Source organism: Cynocephalus volans, chromosome 8, assembly GCF_027409185.1.
Source record: "Cynocephalus volans isolate mCynVol1 chromosome 8, mCynVol1.pri, whole genome shotgun sequence".
Classification (NCBI taxonomy): Eukaryota; Metazoa; Chordata; class Mammalia; order Dermoptera; family Cynocephalidae; genus Cynocephalus; species Cynocephalus volans.
The window spans coordinates 107,616,590-107,639,623 of NC_084467.1; the positions used below are offsets into that span (position 1 = coordinate 107,616,590).

The following is a 23,034-nucleotide window of genomic DNA, read 5'->3' on the forward strand; positions in this document are numbered from 1 at the left end:
CAATTAACAGTAAAGCGCGGCCTAATTTCTTTATTAGGAAATTGCTTTTCGTCTCCTTTCACACCAAACTAGGAGATGGAATTTGAAGGAAGTTTTTTCTCTCCAAACTTCCCGTCCTGTACCCTGTACCGAGGAGCATCCCAATCTGTGACAGAAACATTTTATTCTATAAACGATGCTGGTTCTCAAAGCTACTTCTGGAACGTACTGCAGCACCAAATTTCTCTCTTAAGGAAATGATTGGTGAGACAAATATCAACTTTTTTTTTAAGATAAAATTCCCCAACTCTCCCTACAACCTTTGAGAATTTAAAAAAGTCATGGTCTTGAACTAGGTGCCTTAGTTTTTTTTTTTGAAGATGGCACAGATATTTCAAATTTAAAAACCTAGGAGTTGGGGCATGTTACCCCCCAGTTGCCCCCGAGTTCTGGAATCCTAATATGTCTTCAACAATAGTGGACTGAGGATGCAGTTATTTATTTATTTATTAATCAAACAGTTATGAATGGCTATATGTATGTCTGATGTTAGAGGAAGTGCTGGCAATACAAGGATAAATAATTGTATTATAACACTCACTTTATAATTACACTATGAAAGTAATAATTGCTATCATAAAGTGCTATGGCAGCACAGAGAAAGTTTCTAGGACTAGGAGCCCTTCACATTTTAACTGGGCCTTTGAGGCTGAGTAGTTTTCCAGGCAAAGCAGTAGTATTAAGACTAGGAGACAAACCCATTCTCCACAGCAGGTAATGTGATCTTTTTAGAAATTATTTTGTTACCTTCCTATAAAGCCCTTCCTTTTTTTTACACTTAGAATAAAATTCAAACTCACACAGCCTGCGCTAACTACGTTTCCAACTTCTTCAACCACCATTCTTCCTCCTCACCCATTAAGTTCTTCCTACACTTTCCCTCAACTATGGTGTGCTCTTTTCTCACATTAGGGCTTTTGCAACTTTCTGTTCCTGATGCTCTTCCATCAGCTCTTCACATGGCTAGTTCATTCTCATCCTTTAGGTCTCAATACTACTTTCACCCTAAGGGGTCTTCTCTACACTCCTTTCGTTGACTGTTTATTTTCTTCATAGAACTTAAATTGGAATCTTTAATAACCTTGTTTACTTTCTAACATGTTTATTGTCTGTTTTTCCCATTAGAATGTAATCATTATAGCAGAAATGCTTATTTACAACTCTATCCCCAAAGTTCAGCCCAGTGCCTGACTCACAGTAGATATTTGATAAATACTTATGGAATGAGTAAATATCAGAATGGCAAGAAATTCTGTATGCCTAATGCTATGTGATTGAGAAATGAAGCTGGAAAATATAGTTAGGGTCAAATTGCCATGCTAAAGATTTTAGAATTTATCCTGTAGGCAAGAAATTTCTCTACTTCTAACATTTGAAAACAGCCACCATACTATTTTTTGCTTAATATTTCCTTAAATAGACTGATTTTTTAAACATAAATTTACACTAAAAGGAAATTTTAATATCACTACCATAAATGAAAAACTAATATTTTCCACCACAAATTCAGATAAAAGCATAACTATTAAAAATAAAAAATGTTTGCCCATATACCACCTGAAACTCATCTCAGGTAATGCCAGGGGTTACATATAAAACTTTGGGAAATGCTGCTAATGGTAAAGATAGCTAAGTAATAGTTTAAGCAAGGGAGTGGCACAGTCATAAGTATTTTAGAAAGAAATATGAAAGTAGTATGGAGGATAGTAAGAATGGAGGGAAAGGCCAGTTAGGAACCTATTGCAGTGGTCCAGTCCAGAGATGAGAAAGGATTGAACTAAGGCAGTAAATATGCACAAAAGAGATTAGGGAGTTTATATAGGAGGTAGATTCAACAGTAAGTGGACAATGACAGGGAAGAGTTGAGGTTTCTGGCTTAGGTAATAGAGTAGATAATAATTCCAGTAACAGATCTAGGGAGTCAAAGAGGATCAAGTATGGAGAAATGGGTTTTATTTTGGATGTGAGTTCAAAGTGCTTCTGTCATGTTCAGGTGGTGATGTCCAGTATGTGGAAATATAGATGTAAAAGCGCAAAACAGGTTGGGGTGGAAGAGATAGATCTAAGAATCATGTGTATAGTGTTTAAGCCATCATAGTGGGTGAGAATGCTAGTGGGAATGGGTAGAACTTGAGGAGAAAGGACCAAGGACAAAATGCAAGATCCTTAAATGTCTAGAGAAGGGGAGGCAGGCTGCCTTTCTAATCAGTGCAATCTTATTTCTACCACCCAAAAATACTAATAAAAAATTCTTTTTTAGTCAATATGTAAAATAACGGGGGCATTTTAGAGCTCCTCTGATGTGGGTCTGAAGAAAGAGTCAGTCTGGCTTACTAGATCAAAATCTATTTTTAATTGTGTAAAATTGTACATATAAAATACATAGAAAGTGCTAAAAAGATAAGTAAAACCTTTGACACCAAAAGTTGACGGATCAGGGAATAATTTTTCCCAAGTTATTTTGGATCTTACTGGTTGGTATTTGAGAGAAATAATAAATCCGGGAGTTGCAAGGACAATTCTTCCCACAACTTACACCCCTTAACATTCCCAGAGAAAGGAGCATAAGAGAAACTGGAGGATTTATGATTTCTGGGTTATAAATATCAATAAAAACAGATAGATGCACCTATTATTTAATGTAGGAGGATCTTCTCTAGCCTTAGATTTGCTTCATGACATACAAAAATGGAGCTTGGAGAATTCAAGGAAGCCCCTTTCAAGCACTAATACAATTGTAGCTTGATTCTCTACCTCTGATCCCATATATGTACTGATCACTAAGATGATTTCAAAAGCAAGAAAGCTGCCTTTCATCTTGCCCCTCTATAACCCAAAAGTGCAAATTGTGGCCTGTTTCCTAATTTATTTCTAAAAGCAAACTCTGTATAATCATTAAATGAAAAGTCCTATTGCTGGAGCATTAAACTTCCCAAGCTCAGTTTAGAAAGTACACTGAGCAGTAATATAGTATAAAGGAGATCACAGAAACATGAGAAAAATATATTAGACCAACAAAAAATTCTCCAAAAGGAGAATGCTTTAGCTATACTCCAGATCATTTCTCTCTTATTTCACCCAGGAGAGAGGTGAGGGAGGAGAATGGTATTAAAAATACAAATAGCTCATCATTGATTCTTTTTTCCCTCCTACATTCTCCCAAGGTTCCATTGGAAAGTGCCATAGTCTCATCTAATTTTCCTGATCACCTTATGCCCAATGTGGAGGAAGACGAAAGAAAAGAGAGAAAACAAATGAGAATCTAAGGTACATACATTTAAGATGGTAAATAGCAGCAACTTAGTGGAAGTGAGAGGAACATAGCCCTCACTCACCAAATAGGACAGTGCTTCCAAAGAGCAAAATGATGGCAGGAGGGGGAGGAGGGAAATATGTTTTACCTTCTGCCAATCTCTGTAGACAGGAAGGTCTAAATATAGGGTTTAATTAAGCTGGATGAGCAGGAGAGAAGTGAAAAGAGAATATTGAAAAATAATCAGTTTCAATTCTAACTCTCTTACTGTAGAGTACTTCCAGAAAACTGGACTACTGGTATGAAATAGATATGCCCCAGAAGCAATTTAGGTAGTAAACCCCCATAAATTGTGTTTATAATTCCTCTCCTATTCCTGGGCAGTTTCTCAGGAGTGATTTAAAAATGAGAAACCTAGGGCCGGCCTGTGGCTCACTTGGGAGAGTGTGGTGCTGATAACACCAAGGCCATGGGTTCGGATCCCTATATAGGGATGGCCGGTTAGCTCACTTGGGAGAGCGTGGTGCTGACAACACCAAGTCAAGGGTTAAGACCCCCTTACTAGTCATCTTAAAAAAATAATAATAATAAAAAATAAGAAACCAGATCTCCACTTCATTCTGAATAATACGGTAGGGAAGCCTTAAAACAAAATAGCAGAGAAGGAGTAATGTAGCAGTGGGGAGGGGAGGGGTACCAAGCAGGTCCAGCTCAAGATAAACCAAAGCCAAAGGCTTCATACTCATACTCTGTTTGAGTCCAAGAGAAAGCAGGAATGAGGTTGAGAAAGGGGCACATAGTCCTTATTCAGGCTGTTATTTTAAGAAGGAGACATGGAACAGTTGGTCAGTCATGTGCTATAGAAATGACTACATAGAGTTAATCTAGAAGTTTAACAACAAAGCTTCAAAGATAGCCTGTTCTTTCTTATAGAATACAGCCATTTCAAATGGAACTACACCTAAAAACTAGAAGTGAGAAAAGGGATCTCTTAGCAAATAGAAATCCGGGTGTAGAATCTATACATATATATATTTCTCAAAGTATAAAACTGAGAAAGTATGTACAGAAATCATCCTAAGTCTTAGAAATGAGACATACAAAAAAGGGCCTGGAGAGGATGGGGGAGTATGTAGGTGGATGCCTAGCAGTTAGAAGAATGCATATTGCCCAACTGCCCAGCAGCCAGCATGAGAATATCTTTCTTCTCCTTGTGGAAGCGCAGCTCCTTGCCTGCCAGCCGGGCTTCATCCAGCTCTCGCTCAGTGGAGGCCAGCTCTCTAGACAATGCCCCAGGTACACTCTGCTCCCGGCTCACCCAGTCCAAGGCCATTTGGTGGCGAATATCATCATCCAGGGCCCGGTGCGAATAATGAGCCAACACCTCCTAGTTGGGGAGAGGAATGTGAAGATCACTGAGGCAGTAAAGGTTCATATCATAACATATTGACCCAACCAGGACTAGAAACTTTTAGCCTCGGAGTCCTAATTGAAGTCAGCACCTAAGTCCTCAAAGGAGATTCTTAAGGGAAACTTCCTGGTGGAGAAAACAAGACAGGCAAAGGAATCACAGTTAAGAATTAAATAGGAAAGATTATAGGAGTGAAGAGGGCATTTAAGTGAGGCTTTCAATATTCACAACCTGGTAACAATAGGCCTGCTTATTTCGAACATAGCAGCCGCCACAAAATAGTCCTTCTGCCAGACTCACCCCACCCATAAGATCTCTTACCTGCCGAGAGCACTGCCTTTCCCTCATCGCTTTAAGGCTGCCATTCCAGTGCAGCAGTTGAAAAACTGTCATCAGTTCCTGGGGGAAGAAGATAGGAAGTACCACGGCAGTGATTTTTATATTGGGAGGTTATATCAGAATTACATGGTGACATACTCTTGGGGGAAGGAAGGTATTTATATTTTGAAAAATATTCAACCTTCTTTCCCTTCTTTTTCAGTATCAATGATTTAAGGATTAGTAGGCAGCAATACATATATGCAAGCTGACCTTGCATATATGTTATTAGAGCCAGAGAAGTAGGTGAAACAGTACCTGGAACTCCAACATTGATTTGCCCTTGTTGGATTCCAACATGAATCGGAAGGCACCAATCCCTGTATTTGGGTTGTCAGCTTCCTCCCTATTGCCCTGGTAACAGAGGAAAGGAAAAGACAAATAATTTTCAATCAGGATTATCATCTTGAGTAGCACTGTCCAATAGAAATATAATGCGAGCCACATATTTAATTTTAAAATTTCTAGCCACCACATTTAAGTAAAAATAAGCAAGTAAAATTAATTTTAATAGTATATTTTATCTAACTCAACATATTCAAAATATTCTTTTTCAACTATGACCAGTATGAACATTATTAATGAAATAGTATTTTACATTACTTTTCTTGTACTAAGTTTTTGTAATCTGGTGTCCATTTTATATTTTCAGCACATGTCAATTCACACTACCCACATTTCAAGTGCACCATAGTTATGTGGCTAGTGGCTATTCTGTTGATCAGCACAGATCCACAGGACTCCAAGGTCATCACACAATTTAACTTGGGTGATAAGGAAAAGTCAATCTGATTTTCCCTGTTTTACAAAGGGGAAACACTGAGGCATGGAGAAGGGTTTAGGCAAAATAAGAGTGAGTCTGGCATACAGGGTTGGAGTAACCTAGAGGACAATGGAGCAATGGATTTGAAAGGGAAATAGTAGGAGCCATAAGCATGGGAAATTCTGGGTAGCAGTTTGGCCTTTTGGACATTTGCCTAATGTATCTCCTATTAGTTCTACCCCTGCAGAGTCATGTAACCAAGACACATTGTCCTACCTTCAAGCTTAGTGTGTGTGAAAACAACACAGTATAGAAGTTAAGAGCATGGACTAGAGCTTCTACTGATCATGTGTCCTTGAAGTCATTTAATCTCTCTGTTCCTCAGTTTCCTTATCTGTAAAATTGGAATAATCATAGACCTACTTTATAGGATTGTTTTGAGAATCAAATATATTTTCTAAATTAAAAAAATTTTTTTAAAGGGATATATGTCGACTAAAAACTCCAATCATATAAAATATAGGTGCATTATTGTATTGGACCTGGTATCCAGTTACACAATCCAAATTCATTATGGTACTGGCTATGGCTTGGTGCCATTTGGTGATGGTGCCATTTTGGTGTTAAAAAAATACTTATACACACATATATGTTAGACTATAAAAAGTGTTAATAAAGACTGTACCATACCATTATCAAGAATCTCTGGGAGTAGAATTATGCAAAACTATATATATATTTTTTAATTGAGGTATATTACAATAAGAAGCACAGATCTTAAGGGTTCAGTTAGATGTGTTGCCAAATGCATATACCCATGTAACTACCAGCTACAACAAAACGTAAAACATTTCCACCACTCCCGAAAGTTTGGGGAGGTATAACTTTCAACAAATTATACACTTCTATGCTGTTTGAATATAGGTCATGTAATTACAGTTGGCACTTGAACAACTCAGGGGTTAGGGGTGCCAACACCCCCCTCCGCCCGGTGCAGTCAAAAATCCAAGTGTAACTTTTGACTCCCTGAAAACTCAACTAATAGCCTATTGTTGACCAGAAGCCTTACTGATAACATAAACAGTCAAGTAGCCCCTATTTTTGTATGTTACATGTATTATATACTGTATTCTTACAATAAACTAGGGAAAAGAAAATGTTATTAAGAAGATCATAAGAAGGGCCAGCCCGTGGCTCACTTGGGAGAGTGTGGTGCTGACAACACCAAGTCAAGGGTTAAAATCCCCTTATCAGTCATCTTTAAAAAAAAAAAAGAAAAAGAAAAAAAGAAACTCATAAGAAAGAGAAAACAGTGGGATCACTTTTTACTGAGATATACAAATTAGTGCAGAAATGAACTGCTCACCCGAGATGATTAGCCACATGAGGCATCTTAAAGGGATACTCACAACACTTGAGCTCACAATAGCAACAGGAGGTGGCTACAAAATTATTACAGTAGAGGGCTGGCCCGTGGCTCACTCAGGAGAGTGCAGTGCTGATAATACCAAGGCCGTGGGTTCGGATCCTATATAGGGATGGCCAGGTTGGCTCACTGGCTGAGCGTGGTGCTCACAACACCAAGTCAAGGGTTAAGATCCCCTTACCGGTCATCTTTTTTAAAAAAATTAATTAATTAAAAAATAAATTATTACAGTAGTACAGTATATACTACAGTTAATTTTATGAAGTTATGATTTAATACTGCATCTTTATGTTTGTTTACATTTCTCTTGAATGCAGATATTGCCATGTATATCTGTGTTTGTGTAGGTACGTTTTGATAAATTTTAACTTTTTATAGTAGACTTATCTATATTTTATAGTAGTAAATAATAAAATAGACTAGTATCTACATATATTTTATGCATTCATGACATACTAACTTTTAAAAAATTTTTTCGGTATTTCTAGACTAGATGGTTTGTCTGTGAGTTTTTTCATGTTGTCACAAATCTCCAAAATAATTTTCAACATATTTATTGAAAAAAATCTGCATATAAGTGGATCCACACAGTCTAAACCTGTGTTTTTCAAGGGTCAACTGTAGTTAATCTTTGTGGTGAAGCAAGGATCATAAAATTTTAACTTAGAGGTGAAAAGTCGGAGGGGCTATAAATGGGAGGAAAGAAAAAGATAATCTTCAAAATTAGGCTTTAGGGCTCTGAGGCAAGCAACCATTTCATTTTTGCCTGTAATTGTTCAATATGATACCTTATTCAGTGCTTCCCAAACTTTTCCATGACGTGGAAATAATGATCATATCTGTACAGCCAACTCCTCTGGATAATGGGGATTCCATTGGGAAATTAATGAGAAATCTATTAAATTCTCAATTTGGGGGATTAATCAAAGAGAAATAGTGTCATGGGAATAATAATAGCTCACATTTCTTAAACACTTTGTAGTAAACACTGGTGGTGACTTACTCAACATCTCTTTCCTTCTTCCTTACTATAGAACCTTAATCTTGTTTAGTGACTACCCATCTGTCATGTGCCTTAGGAGAGAATATTTTTATCCCAACTTCAGAGAGTAACTCCTAATCCCCTTTACCAGTAATTTGTTTTATTTATTTATTTATTATTATTATTATTATTTTTTTTTTTTTAAGATGACCAGTAAGGGGATCTTAACCCTTGACTTGGTGTTGTCAGCCCCATGCTCACCCAGTGAGCTAACCAGCCATCCCTATATGGGATCCGAACCCGTGGCCATGGTGTTATCAGCACCACACTCTCCCGAGTGAGCCACAGGCCTGCCCTGCCAGTAATTTGTTTTAAGATGGGAATTCTGGCCATGGGGAAGTTGAAGGGAGGTCTTCTGGGGGCCTTCTGGGAAAGCCTTCCTTGCTATCAATTAGAGACACTAGAAAAGATGATCTTCTGTCTCCGGATGTAATGATGTCTGTATTTAAAGTCTGGAATTCTGTAGCCATCTCATACTTTGAGGGGAGCCAGCCCAAGGATAAAGCCAATATCTAGAGGATGGCCAAGTGCATAGTTGGAAAGAATCTAGACCGGCAGATGATGACATTCTTGATCCATGGAATCAGCCAGCCCTGAAATTTGTCCTACTTTTGGACTTCCTGTCATATTAGATAAAAAATTTCCTTCCTTTATTTATTTCCTCAGGTCAATTTAAAGTGAGATTTTCTGTTACTTGCATCCACAGTCACCTGAAGAGCTAACATATACTAAGTGCTTAGATATATTCTCTCTTTTATACAATAACCCTGTGATAAGTATAATTGTTATCCTATTTTGAAGATGAGGAAACTATGACTTAATGAAGTAATTTGCTCAAAGCTAGTTACATAGCAAATAAAATCATACTTTCAATACAATGAATTCAGAGCCCATGCTCATAACTACAGCACATCCTGCTTTCTATAATCCAAACTAATGTTTCATTTTATGATACTATAAGGTGACTTAAGAGTGGCAAATGTACTTTCCTAATTTTAATTGGCTTTGATTAATATAAAAATGTTTTTATTCCTTGCAGATGCTATTGATTGGGGCAAAGAATAATGGGAGAAGAATAGATGGGTCCTAAGTAACAAAGGAAAGCCAACTTATGATTTAAAGCATTCAACAGCTAATCCACAAAGAAGATAACTGAAGCAGTTTAGTATATGTAATTACATCTTAACTAAATGCAAAGAGAACAGAAACAGAAAATTGGTCTGATTTATCACCCTATCAATGAATTTGTGGAAAGGAAGAAGGCAGTGTTAATTTCTAAGATGTACCTCTAAGCTATGTCTGCTTGGTTTTTAGTCTTGACTCTACCACTTACTAGCTGTATCACTTCAGGCAAAACTTCACCTCTGTTTTTAGTCTCATCTGTAAAATAGGGGTAATAATAGTACTTATACCTCATAGGATTATTGTGATGATCAAATGAGATAAAATATACATATAAATCCCCTACAGTAGTCCTTGGCACAAGGTAAATAGGATTAGCTATGGTTATTGTTATTATCATCATCATTTGAAAGAATAGATGTTCTTTTTAGAGAGAATAAATAAATTATCCTCTCCATTCCTAAAAAGGAAAAAAGACGAAACACTGTATTATAAAGGGGTTCTTCATTAATAAGATGAAGTAATTGAGGTAGGAGACAGGTGACAATAAAAACAGTCATATAAGGAAAGAACAGTAAGGGACTGAGGTCTTTTTTTTTTTTCTTTTTTAAAGATGACCGGTAAGTGGATCTTAACCCTTGACTTGGTGTTGTCAGCACCACGCTCAACCAGTGAGCAAACCGGCCATCCCTATATGGGATCTGAACCCGTGGCCTTAGTGTTATCAGCACCACACTCTCCCGAGTGAGCCACAGGCCAGCCCCCAGGGACTGAGGTCTTGAACTAAGATTGGGAAAAGCAAGATTCATGCTAAATTTTCATTATAGAATAGCTCTAAAGTTCCACAAATCCTGAATTAAAAGTTTTTAGATACCAAAGAGATACAATGAAAGAGACAAAACAAAAAAACATAAACAGATAAAGTATTAGAGACAGACATATGGAGCATGTGTCACAAAAGATTGACAGAGAATAAGTACAAAGAACAGAGATTTGGACAGGAAAGAAAACAAGAATTCATGTTCTGTTTCCCAGTAATTTACAAGATTTCCCAACCAAGCCAGTTCTCCCATCCCCCACTCTCCTTCCTTCCAACTCCAAGTAACTTACATTGAAAGATGCTAGGGCCTCAGAGACACTCTTCTCAATGAATTCATCAGTGATTCTTCGAGAAGGATGTTCATTAAACACAGAGTTCATTAGCGCAATCTTTGCAGCACTCCTCCGGGCCTCAGCTTTTGTGGGACAAAACTAGGCAGGGGAGAAAGAATGAATATGTGCATCTGAGAGAGGAAGAAACAGTGGGAGGTAAACACTTGAGACAGAAGACACTTGGACATTCTTTGGATGTCAGTTGTGTTCAATATATTCTTCATTGTTTTTATTGTTAAATGGTTGGGATGTTTGGAAACATAATTTTGATTGAACATCCTGAAGTCATTAAGGAACTGAAGATGGCTGCAGTTCATACCAAACAATGCAGAATGAGGAAGGCTACTGAAGACTTCAGCATATAATCACTGGACATGAAAAATACACCTGTTTAAACTGTCAACAGAGTTAATTACTCAAAAGCCAGATTTCCAGCCAGCCTTGGTAGAAATCTGTTCCTTGTTTTCTTATTCTTTGGACAGGCAAGGTTTTTTGGGTTCCTCTAGACAACCCAAGATTAGAACAAAACTGTGTCTAGGCTGCTTCTGCAGAGGAGGCCTTTAGACTCTATCAGAAGTACCCATATGGAATTCTTGGACTTCACTTTTAGCTGTGAGCAGGCATTTCCCTCAATAATGTAATAAGCCAAAAGAGCTGTCCCTGAAGAAGGTCTAAGTATGAAGAAGAAATCTGTAGTCTTTTTTGTTTGTTTTTTTCCCAGTGGAAACAAGGAGGATAGGAGTGGCTAGGGGAAGAAAAGCTGACCTGAGGAAAGCAAGAAAAAATTAAAAATTATTTCATGTTTTTATATTGTATTTGACATACACATCATGAACAAGTCTGATTTTCAGAAGTTTAAATCATTCAACTTCAGATCCCTAGCCACCATTTTATTCCTTTATAATTCATCTTTACTGGCTGCCTCAAAGGCCTCTGTGCCTCTTGTCATTTATGATTAAGATTAGAGGAAAGGAAGAAAGTGATGTTGCAGTTTTAAAAAGTAGACCAGGATATGTTCATTACTTAACCATCCTTACTATCAATAATTCCTAATTTCCTTTAGCTGGCAGTTTTCTCTGAGACAGCATGTGGAGCTTGGTACATTAACCCTAAGTTTTCTTCTTCAGTTTCTCTGTTTCTACTTCTCTATTACTAGCCTGCTGCCTACTCTACTTTATAATGCTGTTTCTGAAAAAGTTACCTGTGAAGAAAACCACTAGGAGAAATTTTACCTGACAAAGTAGATATAAAAGGTATAAGCTAAAAGAGACCAAGATAGATAATTCTGCATATTCAGAAAATAACAGAAATCACATTACTATAATGGTTCAGTTATGGGCATCATCATCAAAATTTCAAATTGTTATTTAACAATGTGATGAGATGGGAAGAAGATGGAAAGATCTTATTCTCTACGAAGAGAAAGCATAAACACTAGCTGTCTTGGACATATATTTACTTCTTTGAAATGGCTGAGGAAAAAAATTTAGTTACCTGTTTTGAAATGAAGTTTTCTTTGAACAGTTTCTGTTCAAGGCATGAACTGAACTACCATGGCACTCATTCATGCAACAGATGTATTAAGTGCCTACTGTGTGCTGGGCACTGAGTTGGGTGGTAGGGATTTAATACTGTATTAGTCTGTTTCTGTTGCTTATAATAGAATATCTGAAACTGGGTAATTTATGGAGAAACAAAATTTATTTCTTACAGTTTTGGAGGCTGGGAAGTCCAAAGTCCAGGGAACATATCTGGTGAGGGCTGCCTTCTGTTATGAGGCAGGATGTCACATGGTGAGAATGGGCTGAGCAAGACCTCCTCACTTGTTCTCCTTTTTTTTTTTTTTTTTTTAATAAGATGACTGGTAAGGGGATCTTAACCCTTGGCTTGGTGTTGTCAGCACCACACTCAGCCAGTGAGTGAACCGGCCATCCCTATATAGGATCCAAACCCATGGTCTTGGTGTTATCAGCACTGCACTCTCCCAAGAGAACCACAGGCCAGCCCACTTGCTCTCCTTTTAAAGCCATCAGAACTATACCCATTACTCCATGAATGGATCAATCCATTCAGGAGGCACAGTCCTTACAATCCAATCACCTCTTAAAGGCTCCACCTTTCAATTACCATAATAGGACTTCCCACCCTCTTAACACTGTTACAATGGAGATGAAATTTCAAATGAGTTTTGGGGGGAGATTCAATCCACAGCAAATACCAAACAAGAAAGAAGACAGACAGGATCTCTGCCTCCATGAAGCACAGTACACTTTAGAGAGACGATCAATCAATTATGATATATTGTAATTAGTGACATGATAGGGGAAGTTCAAGGCACTATAGAAGTACATAGCAGTGGTTTTAACTTTGCCCTAAGGGTTATACAAACCATATGGAAAACAAAACAAAGGTATCTATTGTCTTCTTTAAATTCCTATTTACCATGGGGCCAGCCACCAAAAACATAAAAATAAAATAAGATAAATTTCTATTCAGACTCTAAGCTGACATTTCAGAAGGCTGCCTTCCTGTCTGCAATATAAAAAATCCAACTTTGACGATAATATTCACACTAGTCTATAATAATTTCTTACTACCCCTAATAGAAACCATTCTTTTCATCATCATAGGTCTTTCATATAATTGCAGAATGTTAGTAGTAGAAAAGACTTTAGAAATAATCGAACCTATTTCCTTCATGTTATAGATGGGGAAACAGAGGCCCAGAGAAGTTACCTGACATGTCCCACTGACAGTCATGGGAATGAGTAGTTGAATCTCCCAAATCTTGGATAAATACTGTTTCCACCATACATAGTGCCTTCCTCTTTGATCTCTTAGAGAACCCAAACATTTCTTTCTTTAGTAATTGCCTATGAAAAAGTACTGGAAGCAAGGAATATTGTTCTATATATCCTCAAGAAGGGATGGCAGGAAGTTGGAATGCAATAATAGAAGCCAGATGAGACCATGGGTTGGGTGCTGGTAGTCTGATATACTGAGTAAGGGCATATTCATAACTGCTTAAATTCAAAATGGGTTTGAGTTTTTGCAGGCTGAGAGAAAAGCATGCTACTCTGGTTCTTTTGTGGTCAAAATGAGCCTCAGATACTTGCCAGAATGATTTGCCCAGAATTGGTTTAGGTACTCAGATGTGATTTCAGGTGGAGATTTAATGGCCATAGGGATGGAGAAAGTCCTTACTAGTACCTAAGCGTTTAACTTTGCTACTGCAGACTCACAACTCTTACCTGGAAACTCCCAAAGCAACTTCCCCCAGGAAGGGTGACATAGCAGACATAAGGAGGGCTGTTGGAGGGAACCATCTCATAAACCACTAGAGCCCCATTCTTCAAGTCAGCCCCACGGGACTGCTTCATCTGCCAGAATTCCTGAAGTGCCTCCACCACATTCACTACAAAAAGAGAAGTAGTTAAGTTCAGCAGTGAGAATACCTCCAAGTGGTGCTGTACTTCAATATAGTACTTGTAATGTGTACCTTCGTTAATAGTCTACCCCCTTAGTTCCCTACCTATCACCATTTAAAAGCACTTAAATTAATAAACAAAGACTATGATTAAGTTAATTTGCACAGGAAGACCAGAATACTCCTGCTCTCCTTCTCTACCTCTCTAGTGCACATTTTGATTAGCCCTAGACACCAAAGGAGAATAACTTAAATATTGGAAGCAGAGTTTTAAAAGTCAGCAGACCATTATCACTGCCTGATGAAGTACAAGTAGATTATTCCACATTGGTCAGCTGACCAAGGATGATGATAACGACCACAATAATAAGTGCTAACATTTACTGAACACTTACTTTGTGTCAGGCATTTTCCTAAGTGTTTTTTGTTTTTTTTTTGAAGATGACTGGTAAGGGGATCTTAACCCTTGGCTTGGTGTTGTCAGCACCACACTCAGCCAGTGAGCTAACCAGTCATCCCCATATAGGATCCGAACCCATGGCCTTGGTGTTATCAGTACCACACTCTCCCGAGTGAGCCACTGGCCGGCCCCTTCCTAAGTGTTTTACCCATTTAATCACCACAACCTTACGAGGCAGGTACTTTATTATCCCCATTTTACAGATGAGCAAAATGAGGCATAGGGAGATTACATAACTTGCCCAGGGTTACAACGCTAGAAAGTATTAGAGTAAGAATTCAAACTCAGGCAGTCTTGGTTCCAGGTTCAGTGTTCTTAACCATTATGCAATACTGCTGCTCAAAGAAATATGGCCCTATTAGTCATTCTCAAGCCTGTGCTTCTAGTGAGCAAACCCATAGCCAGAATCCTTTTCCATCCTAGACTACTATGTGTATTGTGTGTGTGTGTGTGTCTGCTTGTGTGAGTGTGAGAGAGAGACTTCTGAGGCTCTACTTGGGTATGAATGATTTTTGGAGGTACTGTATGCTGGGACACTCCTCCACAGATCACTTGTGCTCCTTAACATCTTAATGGGTATGCCAAGATTGCCAAGCCCTGGCTGCTCTTTACTTGGGCCATTTCTCAGGACTGTGTTTGCAGCAAGAAACCTTAAAGGATGAGGTGATGTCTCCCTCTGGGATAAAGAACAAGCTTGTGTACTGCTTGTTACAAAATGGCAGGTTCCCCAAGCTCAGTGTTCGTCTCTGGTGATGCACCCCATGGCCTGTGCAGGTATCCATCTAAGCCCTCTACATTGGACTTGGGAGGCGAGGGGAACTGATGCAAACAGGGTGTTCATGCTACTTGCTGTGCTATGAGGAATACAGTCCTTTGTCTCTGACCTAGAAGTCCCTTGACTTCTGTTAGCATCCATGAAACAGTAACTGGCTAACTTATTAGTTTGTAGAATCAAACTCCAGACCCGACACTGTATTCTAGAACACTTTCTTCCATCCCCTAATACTTGGGCTCAATCATTCCACAAATACTTAGTACCTACTCTGTGCTAGACTATGTGCTAGATGGTAGGCTACAATAGCAAAAACACATATGGTTCCTTTTCCTTATGTAGCCTACAGAGTAAAAAGGGAGAGAGATATTAACCAAATAATTTCAAACAAATGTAAAACTGCAACTGTGATAAGTGCTATAAAGGAGTGGTAGATGGTGTGAAATGCTGTAGGAGTATCTGATCTAGTTAAGGAAGTCAAAGAAATCTACCCTGAGGTGATAATATCTAAGCTCAGGTATGAGTAAGAATTCACTAGGCAAAAGGTGAGAGAATAGTGCTCTGAGCATAAGGAACAGCATGGTCAAAGGCGCTGTGACAGCAGAGAGCACGGTGAATAAAGGGACTAAATGAAGGCCATTGTGGCTACAACAAAGAGTAAGGGGAAGTGTAATGCAAGACGAGGTTGCAAGAGGAGGCAGGGACCAAACCAAGTAGGGCATTTTAAGACACTTTAGGGTATTGGCTTTATCCTACCGCAGTGGGAAGCAATTGAAAGATTTTATACAGAGTAAGGGATGAAATCAGTTTGCCTTTGGAAAAGATCACTTTGACTCTAGGGTTTCAAACATTTCAAATGGCTGTAACTAAAGCCTCATAGTAATAAATCATCATCACTCCAGTATCTTGCAACATGACCACTCTCACACTCTTAATTACAAGGACTCATTCATTCTTTCATATTGCATTAATTCAAGTCTGCCAGGAAGATACCAAAATGGGATAGACATGCAAGAGATTTATTGGGGAGGAAGTAGAAGGCAGATCACGGTGAAGATCTGACACCTGAGGAAGTGAGGGAAGGAAGAGGGTTTGGATATGGGAGTCTGACTGCAGTATAGTCCAAGAAAGGTTTAGCCAAGCCAGTAGGAAGTCCTCAAGCCAAAGTAATACCATATCTCACCAGGATGTGCCTGCGTTAATACCCCTACCATGCTCAGTCACTGGCTAGAACAGCAGTGTGTAGGATGTGAGGCCTCAGTGCAAATGTGGTGATGCACCCAGAGAGGGCAGCAGCTGAAGTTGTTAAGGTGTATTCACTGCCGCAGGAAATCTGAACAGCATGTTTTCATGGCTGCCACACACACATTAAGAAAAAATTAAAGCACTTAATAGGTATGTGGCTCTATTTCTAGGCATTAGGGATGCAGAGAATAACACGTAGTGCCTGCCAGCAAGGTGTTCAAAATCTAGTGGCCAGTAATAATACTTATCTCCCCTGCTCTGCAAATGAAACAAGCACCCCATGTACCAGCCGGAACTTGAAAAGCAGTATAAACTATTTTCTTATACCCTATATTTAACTGACTTTTTAGAATGTTCATTCTTCTGTTAAGAGACAACATGAAAAGGAAATTCTCTCTTTCCCACCCCTGGTTTTGGCAAGGGCTCTTCAAAGGTCATTACTGCCCAGAAAGCTTAGCCATCTTTGTTCTTTCCACTGAGATCTTTTTAGTCCCAGTTCCCCCTTCGAGATAATTTAGCACAATGAGCTGAGTGACAGCTCTCCTGAAATGCAAGCAATAGGGAGAATATTGGAGTAAAGAAGGGGAGGAGACCACCATAATTGGGAAGGTCCTATTAAAAAGCATATGTCCATTTTATAGCCCCTTAAATCTCTCTTGGCACAAAGTATAGGACCATTTTTGAATGACTACTCAAAGTGAAAAGAAATGGGGAGTCAATTCAGAAATATGAGTATGAAGTGAGAAGTTGGGCAAAGTAGTGAAGAAAAACAATTAATTGTGATCTTCATTGAAAATGCTCATAGAATCATTAATTTTTAGAGCTAGAAGGAACTTTAGATATCAACTAGTCCAACGACTTGCTAAAGGTCAAACAGCTGGGGCAGAGTTGGGGCATGAATATAGATACCCGATGCCAACAATGTTCTTTAAATTTGGGAATCTTAACCCAGGGTCTGAGGTCCAGACTATGGTTGAACTTCATGGAGGTTCACAAGCCCCCTAAAACTGTTAAGTAAAATGTGTGTGCATATGAGTATTTGTGCATGTTTGTGTTTGTGTACGTGTATATGTGAGGGGGGTTGCCCATAATTTTAAATCAGATTTTCAGTGAGAAACCATGGATATAATGTTTACATAAGGATGGTTAAAGAACAGTGAGGTGGTAAAGTAGGAATGACTGAGACATACACATTTTTGTATGGGCAAAATATATTTTTGATACCTACAATTGCTTTCTGAAATTTACTGACAGATGCTAGGCTGAAAGAAACAAGAAAGACCAAGATAGTAAGGAATATTTAAGCGCTTATACCATGATGTTGAACAGTGAAGAGAATAATTTGGTTTTTGCCCTCAGGAGATAAAATATTAGATGAATATCTAAGTGAAATGAGAGGTACAAATTGTTTATCTGCCAGAATAAAAACATTAAAACAACACATAAAGGGTTGGCCAATTAGCTCAGTTTGTTAGAGAGTAGTGTTACTATACCCTTTACTGGCCAGCCACAAAAAACAAAACAAAACAAAACAAAAAAAACACATGAAACTACAGTTAAAATTTTATATCATAAGAATAAATATAATTTTGTGATGGGGGAGCAGGGATAAAGAGATAATGATTAGATAATGAAATTGAGAGGTAAGTAAAAAGGTCCTCCCTGATCATACAGGATGGTGAGAATAGGCTGGCCCAGCTTAATTCACATTATTATGGAAGATAGGGAAGCTGGTTAACAATATTTCATCTGATATTTCCTATTTCAAATTTTAGAAGGTATCCTTGAATAGCCCATAGTGTACAGTCTCTTTGGAAGGGAGGGATTGCGAAGTAACAGTAACTTTGGGAGGGGACTATGGTAGGCTGAATAATGCCCCTACCAAGATGTTCAAGTCCTAATCCATGGAAAACATGAATGTTATACCTTATGTGGAAAAAACTTTGCAGATGTATTTAAGTTAAGGAATTTGAGATGGAGAGATTATCCTAGATTATCTAGGTGGGCCCTAAATGCAATGACAAGTGTCCTTAAAAGAGGGAGGCAGATTCTACAAAACACAGAAGAGGAGAAGGCATGGAGGCAGAGATTGGAGTGATGCAGTCACAAGCAAAGGAATGCCGGCAGCCACCAGAAGCTGAAGAAGCAAGGAATGGATTCTCCCCTAGAGCTTCTGTAGGGAGCATGGCCCTGCCAACACATTGATTTTGGCCCAGTGATACTGATTTCAGACTTCTGGCCTCCAGAACTCTGAGAAAATAAATATCTGTTGTTTTAAGCCATCAAATTTTTGATAATTTGTTACAGTAACCACAGGAAACTGATATAGGGACCAATCCAACATTTCTAAAAATTGGAAATATTCAGATCACTTACAGGAAAAGAAGCTGTCTATGATTCTGAGGAAAACAAACAACCTGTCAGAAAAATACTACACAAGATTCATTTGTTCAATCTCGTGTAGTAGCTGGGCAAAACATCCAACCATGCAGCCATATTGTAACATAAAGAGAGAGTAATAATTCCAAACAACAGGTTTGACATGAGAAGGGAACTATATGCCATATGGAAAAAAGGGGCAACAGAAAGGGTAATGCTAATAATAGGATATACACAGTTTTAAAAGCATTTGCAAATGCATAACAATAGCAACCACTCATTGGGTACTATGTGCTGTGTGCTTTACATTCATTATCTCATCTAATCTACACAAAACTATCAAGATAGGTATTATAATACCTATTTTACAAAAAGTAAACAAGTTAAGGAAAAGCCAGAAGTACCAGAACAAGGATTTAGAAACAGTGTTTGTTTGGCTCCAAAGCCAACCCTCTTTCTATTGTACTATCCTGCTTTATTATACCATTAATCCTCACATATGCTCTGTAAGGTGGACTGTGACCTCCATCCAGATAGAGACTAAATATCTGCCTGTTCACCACTGCATCTGGTGATCAATAAGTATTTGTTAAACTAATTAATGGAATAGATGAGGCACAGAGAGATTGAGCAATTTCTCCAAGATCACACAGTCACTGTTTGACAACACCAGGTCCTCTGACTCCAAATCCAGTGCATTGTAAACTGATTAAGATCCTAAAGCATACTGAGCTATGTGTGTGGGGGGGGTGGGGAGGGGGAGCGAGGGGGGGTGGTAAATAAAGGACAAACAGGTGAAATAACAGAAGATTTTTTTGTATAAATGCTGAGATCTTACATGAGTGAAGGTAAATCTCAAGACTATGACTGGAAAAGGTGAATTTGTAGCAGTCAGGAAGATAAAGGATGTGAATTGAAGATGATTCAGTAAAGGAAATGATCTAGGCAAAGACCAAAGTAAATTGTATTCCGGGGAAAAGAGCCATCCCCCAAATACCATGTCATTAGTCACAAGGGTATGTGGGTACATGCCAATGGCAGCTTTGCCTATTAATCGAAGCAGAATAAGTGATTCCATGTGGTGAACAATATCTGGGCCAAATCAGCAGAGATTCTGCTTGCCTGAAGCTGAACTATCTGCCAAACTCTCCTAAAGTACTGGCTGGACACCCAGACTGGAAATGTGAATCTCAAGAATAATGAGAAGGACTGTGATGGGAGGGAGGTTGGAGGAGAGAATCACCACAGAGTCTGAAGACTGACTGACTGCTCTTTGTCAGCACTATCCCCTTGTTCCCTCATCCTTTCTGAGGAAATGAAAAGGTTTTTTACTGGATACCCAGTTTATAAGCCAAACCAGAGAGAGGCTCTCCAGGTAACACAGACAAGAAAAAGGGTATACGCCTCTATAATTTTAATAAATGTCTGTAAGTTTCCAAGAGGAAGCCTTCAGATTTAGGGTGACCACTCCTAGCTACTCCTATGCCCACAAGCAAAGACCTTCTCTTGGTCTCAACTTAAAGAGACCGGAAGCAGTAGTGTAGTAGCTAATGGCAGTTCCATCACATAGCCTTGTCTAGAAATTAAACTGGAAAAATAACTATTTCCTCATGATGAACTTAAGAATCATATCCATTTGTATCCCTAGCACTAAACAGAGTGCCTGCCCCATAGTAGGAATTCAAATTGTATGAAAAATAAAGGGAACTCATGGGAAATGAATCATTAAGCACATAAACCAAAATGGATCTAAAAAAATCTGTTTTCATTGGAATCTTTGAGTTTACACCATCAGAGTGGGAGGGGGGAAAAAAGTGGGAGAAAATGACACTTTTTTTGGTTTGTTTTAAAGATGACCGGTAAGATGACTTAACCCTTGACTTGGTGTTGTCAGCTCTACAGTCTCCCAAGTGAGCCAACCGGCCATCCCTATATAGGGATCCGAACTCGTGGCCTTGGTGTTATCAACACCACACTCTCCCAAGTAAGCCATGGGCTGGCCCTGACTCCTTCAGGAAGTATGAACCAACAAATTTTAGATGATAATCTTATTTTTTAAATACCCATTATGTGTCAATTGCAATATCTCAGTTAATCCATCATAACTTTTAAGGAAACTGAAGCTCAGTGAGGTTAAGTCCCATCCCCAAAGACATAGCTGGTAAGTGACAGAGATCTCTAAAGCCTATGTCTGCTTTTTTCACTACACTTCCTGGCCCAAAGGTCATTATTGTCTATAGAGAAAACCCTGCAACCTTTCTCCGTGTTATTGTTAAACTAAAAAGTTAAAGGTATAGTCAATTCCAGGTCAAGCAGGACCTGGCCAAGCCATCGGAAGTGAGGTTGTCCTGGAAATTCCAGACTTAAATTCTATATTCCACACCCTTTGCTATATATTCCTTGTTACTTACACTATAAATCTGGAACTTGAAGTCAGACAGGAAATTGTACACTGGTTAAACAAAAACAACAAAGAAAATCCTTCTCACATCCCCCTTCTCAGAAATTAGGCATCTTTAAGATGAAGATTTCTAACCAAAGCAGGGTTTCTACCTGGCTCCTTTCCAAAGAATTTAACATTGGGAGAGCCAAGGCCTGGGATTTATCCCCAGTTCCTGGGCAAGGGCCAGGAAAACAGAGCCAGACCAGACAGGCCAGAGTTGTGAGCCTCCATACTGAAAAAGACACCAAAGTGAGGTACTAAGTCACAGGAAGCTGGTGTGGGCTCAGTGGTATGGGTCCTGATTTAAAGGCATAATTACTATAAGTGACTTGTGGAGACACTACCTAATTCCCCAGCAAATCTGAAGTTGCACTGGAAATTTCAGAGTGAGGATACATAAGTAAAGCATTAAAAAGTCAAGGTTAAGGAAATGGAATAAATTAACAGAGGAGTCCAGGAGTTGCTGAGATCACAGAGGAAAGATTGAGAGGATATGGATGAGAAATGTCTTGAATCTGAGATAAAGGACAGAATCCCACACAATGGGGACTGGTTCTCAAATGTAGAGAGACGTTAAGGCATTAAGCTAAGCTACAGGAGGAATTCCATTTCTGAAGGAGAAAAGGTTGGGAAGAAAAGAGCATTGTATCTGGAAAAAAGGGGCCCCTGGAGAATAACTCAATAAAGGGGTGGAGGTGGGAGGCTTGAACGTGTGAATGAGTGTGCACATCTGTGTGTGCGTGTATGTAGCCCATAAGGAAACTCCCCAAAAGGAAATGCATGTCAGGGCTCCACTCTAGGAAAAGCGATCCGGAGAACTGGGAGCACTACTCCCTTACAGAAGGTATCCCGCTGGAGGCCAGACCCTCAGACTCACCTCGGCCATAGCCCTGTGTGTGCTTGGCGAAGCTCCTTACCACGGCCTCCACGGCCTCCCGCAGCACCGCGGGGCTGCCGGCGGCGCCAGGGGGTAGGGGCAGCCCTGGGGCCCCCGACAAGAGCAGCGGCGGCGGTGGGGGTGCGGGGGGCGGAGGGGCTGGCGGGGGCCCCGCTGGGGGTGTGGAGGCGGCCGCCGCGGCCCCGGTCACTCCGGGCCGCAGCGCTCGAAGAGTGCCCCTCCCGCTGGGGCTCACTCCAGGCTGCAACCGCTGCGCTCGCATCGTCTCCATCTCAGCGGCTAGTGCAGTAGCAACCCGGAGGCTGCCAGTCTGGCGAGCTAACGGTCCCAGCCACCACCGTCAGCGTCGCCCGGGGACTGAGGGCGGGGCCAGGGCCGGGGCCGAGCCGTCAGTCAAGTGGGGGCGGAGACGAGCCGAGTCTCATGCCAATCACCAGTGAGGGGGCGGGAGCTGGCTTGTTACCTCTGGGCCATAGGCAAATTTTTGAGGAGGGTGGAGGTTCTGAGAACCAACTGCAAAGAGAAAAAGCTATATCCTCTACAAGGGAGAAGCATACCTTGAGCGCGTCTTTGGGAGTCCTGTGTCGAGCTGTAAAAAGCGAGCCGGACTCCTAGGGCGGGGCTTGGAAAAAAAAAAAGGATTGGATGCAAGAATGGTAGACATTGTAGACAGAGTGAGAGGATTTTTAGAGATCATTTATCCGACCACTTCATGTTATAGATGTAGATGAGGAAGCTGATTAGAAGAAGTGATGTGACTTGTCCAAGATCACATACAATTTCTAGTAGAGGTAAAGCAAGGAAAGATACTGACACGTGAGCAT

General features: G+C 39.7%; 1 protein-coding gene and 1 long non-coding RNA gene across 2 annotated transcripts; one reads left to right on the top strand and one right to left on the bottom strand.

Annotated features, from left to right (window-relative positions):
- Positions 1-117: 117 nt before the first annotated feature.
- Positions 118-9,434, top strand: LOC134383502 (uncharacterized). The gene is made up of 3 exons (XR_010024188.1): positions 118-243; positions 3,204-3,306; positions 9,352-9,434. It is a non-coding gene; the product is annotated as an uncharacterized LOC134383502 (long non-coding RNA).
- Positions 2,418-22,552, bottom strand: LIX1L (limb and CNS expressed 1 like). Its single transcript, XM_063104619.1, has 6 exons — positions 22,190-22,552; positions 13,838-14,001; positions 10,545-10,685; positions 5,340-5,435; positions 5,025-5,102; positions 2,418-4,679 (listed from the first exon to the last, which is right to left on the bottom strand). The coding sequence occupies exons 1-6, from the start codon at positions 22,479-22,481 to the stop codon at positions 4,437-4,439; spliced, it is 1,014 nt and encodes a 337-aa protein (XP_062960689.1). The 5' UTR covers positions 22,482-22,552; the 3' UTR covers positions 2,418-4,436.
- Between the last annotated feature and the right edge of the window lie 482 nt (positions 22,553-23,034).

Coding starts and splice junctions, on each gene's coding strand:
- LIX1L (XM_063104619.1), bottom strand. CDS start 22,481: ATGGAGACGATGCGAGCGCAGCGGTTGCAGCCTGGAGTGAGCCCCAGC. Junction 14,002..22,189: donor CACACAGGGCTATGGCCGAG/GTGAGTCTGAGG, acceptor CTCTTTTTGTAG/TGAATGTGGTGGAGGCACTT. Junction 4,680..5,024: donor AAAGGCAGTGCTCTCGGCAG/GTAAGAGATCTT, acceptor CTCCCCAACTAG/GAGGTGTTGGCTCATTATTC.